The sequence below is a fragment of the Capsicum annuum genome, chromosome 5 (genome assembly GCF_002878395.1).
Source record: "Capsicum annuum cultivar UCD-10X-F1 chromosome 5, UCD10Xv1.1, whole genome shotgun sequence".
NCBI classification, from domain to species: Eukaryota; Viridiplantae; Streptophyta; class Magnoliopsida; order Solanales; family Solanaceae; genus Capsicum; species Capsicum annuum.
The window spans coordinates 167,059,802-167,070,656 of record NC_061115.1 but is presented as its reverse complement, the minus strand read 5'-3'; the positions used below and the strand labels follow the sequence as shown (position 1 = coordinate 167,070,656).

Sequence of the window (10,855 nt, the reverse complement as noted above, 5' to 3'; positions counted from 1 at the left end):
ATGTGGTTCTAGTAAGTTCCTCTAGTGTACGCAGCACCGCATGTGGCGACAGACATTTTAAGAATTACGTTCCCTAAAAAAACTCTGATCTGTAGTATGAGCCCTACTGGGCAGCTAACTACTCCTGGCTATGCCAGGGCACCCCTGAACCTCTTCACTATGCTACTTAATTAATTTAAGTTCTCTTTTAACTATCAAAAAAAATCTCTCATATGGGGTTGTAAGTGTTAGATTTTTATATTACTAGTTTATGTGAACGTGTGTTGCACATTTATCCCAAAACACTTGAGATACAATAAATTTTGTAATGATAAATTTTAAACCAATAACATAAGAAAGATCGTCAGAGCGTATTGCCAACACGACTTTGCCAGGTGCTTGCTCGAGAAATTCATGGAGTCGAGCCAACCCCTAAATGCTAAGAATTATTAACAAAAGACACTATCCATACCATAAAAGAAGCAGGATTAAAAAATTCAAGCTTTCTAATCTTAGCTATTTGAGTAACTTGGATAGTAGACCTTTCCATATAAGTCAAGAATTGTATTAGAAATTCAATGCCATTGAAAACATAAGAATGTTGGATCAAAACTTTTGTCTCTTCGCTCCTCGATAACAAAAATCAAACGACTTGATATTAGCGGATATAGGCTAATCAACTAGAGAGAAAAAAATGGAAAGATATCAATTTTAAGTTTTACCGCCCCACCTTCAAATCTATCATGACATACATAAAGGTGAATTGAACAAAAATTTTACTTAAACAAAAAACATAGAAAGAAAAGAGATAAATCTTTAATTTTTTCAGCTACTTCATTCAGCAGCAACATACATGTCATTCAATTTTTCGATCATAAATTTTTAAATGCAAAAAATAAAAAATACAAAACATTATCAAAAGGGTAAAATCCATTATCAAGAAAATCTTAGAAAACTTATAAACCCTAATATTCTATTTATTCCTTCGCCAATAACCTGTACTTTATTTTAATCCTTTTTGTCATTTTCTTGAAACGCCTACGACATTAAATAACCTAATCATTAATTTGTTAGCGTCTCTATTATAATAAATGAGGACTGAAAATTTCAATATGAAAGATACTTTGAAAACTTTCAAATAAAAGATCCGTTGAAAAAACATATAAAAGATAGTAACTTTTGGGGAGTATAATATTAAATATATATATTAGTATTTATCTATTTATTTTATTTGAAAAAAATAGTGAAAGACAAATTCATAAAAACTACTAAAATACTTGAAAAACTTGTACGTAACCTACTTCTAGTTGGAATCGATTTGTGTTGATATGAAGAATATGGTAAAATTTTAATTAATTTTTAAAGTTTAAATTTTAGGAAGTGTGATATAGTCAAATAAGGAAATATTTAATGTCTTAAATTATAGCAAATTTTAATTACTAAATATAATGAAAAATAGTGAAAAGATTTTGTTGGAGTCTTTTAATAAAAAGTAAAAAGTTTAAACAAGACTTTTAAGATTGTTCACATTTTTATTTCATATAGTATGATATAATATGATATGATATGATAATGGTGGTAGTCGTTTGAATTTAAAATATAAGAGGAGTGTCTGAAACTGATTCATATTATAGAGGTACTATTTAATTTGGCAGAATGCTTAATATAGTGATGGTACACTTAAATATCTTCTTGCTTCCTACACCATCTTCTTTTGTCTTCTTCCCTTAATTAATGGTCATGGCAAAATGTCAAACCGCCTCTTTCAATTTCAGATCCTCTTGCTTCTTTCTTGTTTTTCTATCAGTCTTTTCATCCATTCCTCTTCTGTACTGGTCTTATTCCATTGGTTATGGCTATTGCCATCATCAAGTAGAAAACAAAGAAATATTATTAGTGGAACCAATTAATCTCCTTAAATTTCCAAAAGCTTGGAACCAACTTGTCTTTTCATCAAAACAATTACCACCTCAAAGACTCCTTAAAATTGCTCTCTTTGTCAAGAAATGGCCAGAAAAACATCAAGCTGGAGGGATGGAACGACACGCGCTTACACTGTATCTAGACTTAGCTAAACGCGGACATGACATTCACATCTTCACAACTTCTTCTTCATCCGCTAATATTCCAAGTATAATGAGTAATATCCAGTTTCACATCTCAAGACCTTTAGGTTCTGGATATCTAAACCAAGTTGTTGCTTGGAAGCAATTCTTAGAAGAAAACGCAACAAAAGCCTTTGATGTGATTCATACAGAGAGTGTAGGGCTCAAACTTACTACATCAAATAATTACCTGAATAATCTTGCAGTTAGTTGGCATGGAATTGCTTATGAGACTATACATTCTGATATCATGCAAGAACTGGTGCGGAATCCTCAAGATCCATCACAACTAATGACTGATGGAAAAATGATGAAGGTTGTTGAAGAGGTAAAGTTTTTTCAATATTATGCTCACCATGTTGCCACGAGTGATCACGTAGGAGATGTACTTAAAAGGATCTATATGATCCCGGAAGAACGTGTTCATATCATCCTAAATGGCGTAGATGAGGAGATATTTAAACCTGACGCTTCAAAGGGCAATGATTTTCTGTTAAAACTAGGTATCGATCAAGATAAATCGAGGTCATCCATAATCCTAGGGTTATCCGGGAGGTTGGTTAAAGATAAAGGACATCCTTTAATGTTTGAAGCATTACAACAAATTTTCAACGAGAATTCAACATTTAAGGATAATGTCATTGTCCTAATAGCTGGAAATGGTCCATGGGGTGATCGATACAAAGAGCTTGGATCAAATTTGATGGTTTTGGGACCTTTGGAACGGGATCAATTGGCTAATTTCTATAATGCAATAGATATATTTGTACACCCAACTTTAAGAGCTCAAGGTTTGGATCAGACTCCATTGGAAGCATTCCTAACTGGCAAGCCTGTCATGGCGACAAAAGTTGCTAGTTACACTGGTTCTGTCATTGTCAACGAAGAAATGGGGTATACATTTTCACCTACAGTTAAAGAACTGAAGAAAGTTTTATATAAGGTTTGGGAGGAAGGAAAGAAAAATATGCAGAAAAAAGGCGGATTTGCTAGGGAGAGGGGTTTAAAGTTGTTTTCTGCAACCAAAATGGCTGCTGCATATGAAAGGCTATTTCTTTGTATCTCATCTACTCATGATGATGGAAAACAAGAAAAGAAGCACGAACACTATTGTATCTACAAACTTCACCAGGAGATCGATTGATTTACATAGGATGTATTGATTAGGAAATAAAACCTGAGCAAAACTCAAGAGATGAGTTAGGTCCAAGGTTCATTTTCGTTCTAGTATTATAGCTTGATCTTCTTAATTTATTTGTTTATTCGATATTGGATTTTGATTTTACGTTCTCCATACTCGAGATGTCCAGTTTTGAATGTGTGGATGAGTGTTCAGCTCCATTAGGAAGGGAAATTAAACTCCTTATATGGGTGTGGTACCATCCTCACTTCTTGAGTTAATTTTATAAGCCTAAGATCCATTTCTTATCGTGTAAAAAGCTCAGCTCATTTTGCTTAACAAAGGTTAAAATAGATCAGACATTATTGTAGAATGCAGGTTTGTGTATTGTTTTTCTAGAAAAATATTAATTAATCTCCATTCTAAATGCACCCCGTTCCCTCTGCTGCCCTCCTAAGCTCTCTTTGGGTTTTTCAAATTAATATACTCTCCTTTGTCACATAAATACTTACACTCTATCCAAGTAATGGAACATGTTAGCATTGAACAAACTAAAATTAACTGGATGGTGATTGTGTTAGGATCTTCCCGAAGGCGATATATAAATTCAATTAGTTAAAGGGAGACTGAACCTTCGAGTTCAATAGAAAAGAAAACTTCGATCTCTTCAGCTCATTGAAGAGAGACTGAAACCTTATAGTTCAGTAGAAGAGAGATTTTCAAGCTCTTACTTTTTGTTGAAATATGACTTATTGATTTATTCTCTAAAAACCCAAATAGGAATTCTATTACAACAAGTGTAATCTTATGAAAGTAGGAAACATAAGAGCCTATTCTAGAAAGTTGACTAATTGATTTATTCTCTAAAAAAACAAATAGGAATCATATTACGACAAGTGTAATCTTATGAAAGTAGGAAACATAAGACCCTATTCTAGAAAGTTTAATCCTTATGAAAGTAGGAAATATAAAACCCATTCTAGAATAATAAATAAAATTATTAAATATAATTAAATATTTTATTAATTGACTTCCACAAATCCCAACATTACTTCCCTCACGTTGAAAGAACTTGTCCTCAAGCTCGAATTTCAGGGAATAATGTAAACTAAATCATCAAATTCCAGCCCTAGCCAAACTTTCTTGAAATTGACATTGATAGATTTCAACTATACCAGTTTGCCGAAGTGTAACTAATTTGCTCATCAGATTGCTACTTTCACGAGGTCTAAATTGCTGAAAATAATGTTTCTATACTTCGTCCTGACTCTTTGGCCTCTTTGCTCGTTTATGTTGATATTACCCTAATTGTGCTCCTCCCAACATGTGAAACCCAACCACTACAACTTTTTTTGCTTCCGTTATATGTTGATTTTCAAAAAATTATTCACAATGATGTCCCCAAATATATTGGTCGGTATCATCATAAGTAGAAAATTTCATCTTTGTATACCTTGGTACTATCGAATGAGAATTACCACTTATTGGATGTTCTGATCAATCAGATGAATAGGGGGTTTATTGCATTTAGTTGTAACGACTTGAATTTTTGATGAATTATGTGAAATATGTGTTTCTGTGTGAATTGACTATTTTACATCTTTCCGTAATTGTGTTGTGGTATTTCAAAAGTGTGGGGATAATTGACATGATTTATGATGCATTTCGATGTGATTTATGTGATATTTTGATTTTTGGTGGCTTGAGAAGCCTTGTAGTTGTCAGTTAACATCTTTAGATCTGTGCATCAAATGGCAAAATGGACTGCACCAGCAGATTCGGAACGTTGATTTTAGGGTGGTAAAATGGTTATTATGATTTTATGGCTTTTAAATCTCATTTCGACCCTCGGTTAGGAAAGTTGTGATTTTGAATTTCGGAAGTCAACTTTGTGAAATGATATTTAAAAAATAAAATTGGTATCTCCAATGAGTTCGAATGTCAAATTTGATAGGGTAGTATATTTTATTGGCGTTCACGTAATTTTGGATGAATCCCGAGGAGTGCACAAAGACTTGAAGCCTATATATACCCATGTTTTGCCATTTTTTCTCATTTTTGAGACTTAGAGCTCAGGGTTTCACACTTTTGAGTAATTTCTTTCATTTCTAAGCTTGAGTAAGGTTCTAAACACCTATTTCAACTACTTACTCCAGTTTTATCATCTATTTCTTATTTTAACATGGATTAAAGTGAAAATTGGAAATTTTGACCCAGAAGGTCCAAAATTATATTTTTTTCGATTTAAACTTCGATTTCAACTTATTTTCACTTGGGTAAGTTTCTAATATTGTTATTATTAATTTTCCATCTATTTCATCATCAAAACAACTTCAATTTTAATTTTTAAAATGAATTTTGGGGATTTTACTCGGTAAAGCTTGAAATTGATTTTTCTTTGATTTGGACCTCGTTTTAAACTCTCTTTTACTTGGATTTTCAGTCGTAGAATCCTAAGAACATGAGGAACATGTTTTTGAAATAAAATTATGACTTTTTTTCTTCTTTTCTGAAGAATCATTTCGGGAGTTCGTTTTGACCCCGACTTGAAAATAAGCAATATGAGTATTGTTGGCTTTGTTTTGATGCATAGATTCTATATTTTAATATTTTATATAATTTTGGATTTGGTTGTGGGGAGTAAGGCTTTGGATCGAAGGTGTGCGAACCAGATTTTGACACTCGAGGTAGGTTATAGCTTGACTTCTTTCAGACTGAGCTAAGTAGTTAATTTTGATACAAAAGCATGCTAAGAGTGTGGGAAATAATCATGAAAAATGGTTATCATGTTGTTCCATGTGGGGGCCTATATGTGATGTTATTTGGTGTTTAGAATATTATGTGATGTGTGACCGTGTAGAGTCCTATGTGATAAGGATAACCTTATACGCATGAAAATAATTGTACCTTATTTGATGAAAAAACCTATTGTGGTATCAATTCTGTATTGTGGTGTATTCCTACTCTATAAGCATATGAATCATGTTGAATTTCATGGATGGTTGGAAAAATTGAGTGGATATTTGGCTCATTTGGTTGGTACATTGGTTGGATATGGAAAAACTCATGTTGGTTGATTATGATCATTTCATCCTCATATCACACTCATTCATGAAACATTGGTACCACTGAGGAAATACTGAAAACACTGACTTTTTCTGACAAAAAATGTGACATCTTAAAAAACCCTCCCTGTGGAATGTGCCGGGGAAGAGATATGGATTGGATATAGATTATATACGGATTGACGAACCCCCCATAGTTCCTACGTCAAAAATCTTTATCTCTATAGTTGTATACGGAGGTTGTGCAACAACCTCATGCATTACATCATCATCATCATTATTTTCATTGTATTTACCTTATTATGCTTGTGTAGTGATTGCATTTCTGTTTTTACTTGTTACCTATCCATTTGTTCTATCTCCCTTTACTTGTACTTGATGTTCTCGTATATATTTATTTTTCTTTGCTCTACTTGTATGTAGTATAATGTATACTTGTATCCCTTTTTGGTGTTTGCCGCAATATATATAAGTATTGTAGAAATGTTAGTTCAAGTAGTGTGGGCTATCATTATGGGACATTTTCTAATTGCAAGTGATATGCCCTTGGTGTGTAACTTTGTATACCTTATTTCTACTTTGCTCGATCGGCCTATGATACCTACGAAGTACAAAAGAACCATACTCACCCCTACTGTACCCTCTTGGTGAAAATTCTGATTTGGTTATGCCCCATGTTAGTTGATTCAGGTGATATTTGGAGCTTAACAAGGAAGCGATTAATTTTCATACATCTAAAGTCTACTACTATCTCTTCTTTTTAGATAGTCTTTATTAGTATTTAGAGATAGAGATTTTCCTGTTTTAGATATCATTTGTATTTGGACTTCAAGTTGTACTTAGTTATGTTCTTTCACTGTGACACCAAGTTTTGGGAGTTTGGCGTGATATGTTTGGGTTTACACTTTCCACTTATATTATATTGTTGTGTGATCTTAAGCGTACTTATATGACCAATCACCAGTATTTACCCATATTTAGATTTATTTTGGGAGACAAAATATGTTATTCTTATTGCATTAAAGCCTTAATTGTGTTTCTTTTCTAACCGATGTGATTAGTGATGTAGGGGAGATTTCTAATGGATTTGAACAAAAATTGGACACATATTATGAAGCAAGTGGTGATTGATGTTATGAGTTGACAATATGGAGTATTGCGGACATGGGAAGGAGTTATAGAGCAAGCTCGAAAGGTAGGATCAGGTGGCGGAGCAATGAGCTGAAAGGAACAAGTGTTGTGCCATTGAAAATAGTGGAAAAAAGAATACCAGTGGTGCGAGGCAATATCCCCGCATCGCGGGCTCCAAATTCGGGCTCTCAGGACTTAGTGAGAATTTTCAAGATAAATTTCAGTGAACGTGGGCGATAAGCCCACGACACCTCAGTTGGAGCGGTGCTGCTGCTAGGGTGACGCCTCACATGGAGTGGTGCTATGGGAAAGGCGGCGCCTCGTCTGGAGTGGGGCTCCTAGGACTTAGAGAAATTTTTCCAGGCAAATTCCAGTGGACCAGGGTGATAAGCCCGCGACATCCCGCATTGAGCGGCTCTATACCCAGGGCGACAACTCATTCACTCCACCCAAGCTAATTTTTGCCTAACATAAAAGAAAAACATGGACATAATTACAACCACTTTTTGCAAGCATAGCTGCGGCAGAAAAGCAAAAAATTATCTCTTTTAGGGTTCGTAGACATTCTTTTGAACTTCTTTACTTCAAGATTAATTTTGGGTATGATTAATTACTTATTTTTTATGTTGAATTAAAACATGAGTGGTTAAACACCCTTGTTCTGGGGATGAGGCCAAGAACATGATTACTCTTTGATATTTTTTATCGTAGTTTCTTTTTGGATTATCATATGGGTTGTTCTTAATTTCTTTAACTTACTATTTTGATGAGTGGCCACCATTAGAATAAATCTATATTTCTATGTGAATTTGGGAGGAGAATCGTAGGATAGAATGAAGAAATTAAGGAGCAGGGTTTTTATCATTTTATGAAATAAGGGGTTTAAACTAGCATCTAGGATAGGGATATACCTAGAAGCCTTGCTTGGTTCAATTGCAAGAAGATAACTTTAAAACACTTAATTGGATTATTGTATCCCCGCTCAATGTAGTTGTAATATCCAAATTAGGTAAAAGGTTAGAGGTCGGGAGACCATTATCATGCAATTAACCCTACGAATCAACAATCAAGATAAGCAATTTAACAAACAAAGCTCAATGGCGTAGTATGATTGTTCTTAAGTCTTAACCATGGGTTTCTATCCACTGATTATTCAAAATCATTACTTTTCCGCATTAGTTTAGTTTACTTTTAATTTACAATTCTAAAACTCTATTTGCTACTCTCTTTAATTGGTTAAATTAGAATTGGATAATCGGCGAACGCAAGTCCCTAAGAGATCAATAATTGGTATTTCTTGAAGCCACCTTACTACTTGATAAGACCACTTACACTTGCATATGCGCTTGGGCGCTGTCTAGTTTTTGACGTTGTTGCTTCTAGCCTCGCTATTTTACCTCTTTTAGCCTTGTTTTGAAGATAATTCATGTTCTTAGTGTGTTGATATGATATAAATATGAATATAAGTGTCCATGTATGTGTTTACAATATTTAATGGTGTTTTCACATGAGTTTTGATTCAAATTGATCATTTAGAATTCAATCAAGAAAACTAGTGACTAGCTTGAGATAGGTGTTTGTCTAGTCTATTGTGTTGGATTCTAATGTGTTTAATGAGTTCCTAAGAATTTTTTTGTGTATTTATATGTGAAAAAACTTGATTATAATTTTTAAGGGTTAATTGGATCAAAACAATAGTCAAAACAATGAGCAAAAGATCAAAGTGAATTTAGCCTATGCTTCGCTCGTGTTTCTGGTTTGTCGTGTTGGATGTTGTGTTGTTTTAAGCTTTAATTTTTTGTGTTTAATTCTATAGGATTCTTGGTGAATTGATTATGATGATATATGAAGTATATACAAACTTCAAATTAAGTGGAAACAACTCAAAAAGGCTTAGAATGGATCACGGAAGCACAATACGCAACTTGACGTTAATTTGGACACTTGGAATGTCCAGAGAGAGTGAGGGCGTATGGGAAGGATTTTTGGCACATGAAGCAATTCAAACGGTTTAGAAGGCACCAAAATAATGAACCAAGGTGATATGGAGGACGCCTTGCCTGGAGTGGCGCTCAAACCAAGGCGCAGCCTTGGCTGGAGAGAGGCTATAGCCAGGGTGGCACCCTCTCTAGTCCCGGGCTCAATAACTGATAGCTTCCTTGTCCAACACAGAATTGGCTATCCCTCATACTATAAATACATGTTATATCATGTTTTTACATACTTTTGGACATCTTGGAGCTTTGGAGGCTACCACAATTTCTTTTTCGATTTTATCATTCTTTAATTTAGTTTCTTTATGGTTTGTATCATCTATCCAAGGGATTGGATGATGAATATTTCCATAAAAGGATAAAACTCATTTTCCGGGGTTAAGGCCAAGATCATGACTACTTTAGTTTTGAATTAATTTCATTTAATTGCTTTTCATTATGGTTTTTTGTTTATTCTTAATTTAACTACTTTGAGGATTGATCACCCTTAGAATACATCAATTGTCTACCTTTTGATCTCGAGAGAGGGAATATGAAGATAGAACATAAGAATAAATAAAATATGGTTCTTATTTCTTTATAAAATAAGAAATTCAAATTAGCATCTAGGACGGATGTACTTAGAAGCGTTACTTGATTCACGGGTAGGATGATAGCTTTAAAACAGTTGATTGGATTATTGCATCCCCGCCCAATGATGTGGTTGTAATATCTAGATTAGGTAAAAGGTTAGAGGTCGGGAGACCATAATCATGCAATTAACCCTACAAATCAACAACCAAGATAAGCAATTTGACGAACAAAGTTCAATGGCGTAGTATGATTGTTCTTAAGCCTTAACCATGGGCTTCTATCCATTGATTGTGCAAAGTCATGACTTTTTCGTATTAGTTTAGTTTAGTTTTAATTTATAATTCTAAAACTCTATTTGTTACTCTCCTTAATTGGTTAAACTAGAAATGGATAGTTGGTGAATACAAGTCCCTGAAAGATCGATACTTGGGCTTTTTTGAAGCCATCTTACTACTTGATAAGACTACGTACACTTGTGTGTGCTCTTAGGCACTGTCATTGTGGTTCAGATTTGTTCTAGGAGTCATGCCTTGGTTATTGGGGTTATTTTTATTTCAATATTAGTTTGGGTGATAGGCTTACTTATCAAGGCTTGCCACGATAAGTGCCATCAGGAGCCCTGGTTTTTGGATTATGACATACTGGTATCAGAGAAACTAGATTCATTGGCCTTAATATTGTAAAAATAGGATATCTAATAGAGTCTCACAGATTAGTATGTAGATGTTCGTATCTATCTTTGAGAGGCTATAGGATGTCTTTAGGAAATTTATCTTATTGTGTTCTTTATCGTGCGGATTTCCTTCGTACCTTATGTTCTAAGTCATATCTCACTCTTTTCAATGTAGATGGTGCTGAATAAATCTTGTGAGATTAGAGATAAAGAGC

At 34.0% G+C, this 10,855-nt stretch overlaps 1 protein-coding gene across 1 annotated transcript; it reads left to right on the top strand.

Annotated features, from left to right (window-relative positions):
• Positions 1-1,626: 1,626 nt before the first annotated feature.
• Positions 1,627-3,378, top strand: LOC107872551 (D-inositol 3-phosphate glycosyltransferase 1). The gene has a single exon (XM_016719206.2). The coding sequence runs from the start codon at positions 1,714-1,716 to the stop codon at positions 3,226-3,228; it is 1,515 nt and encodes a 504-aa protein (XP_016574692.1). The 5' UTR covers positions 1,627-1,713; the 3' UTR covers positions 3,229-3,378.
• The last annotated feature ends 7,477 nt before the right edge of the window (positions 3,379-10,855 follow it).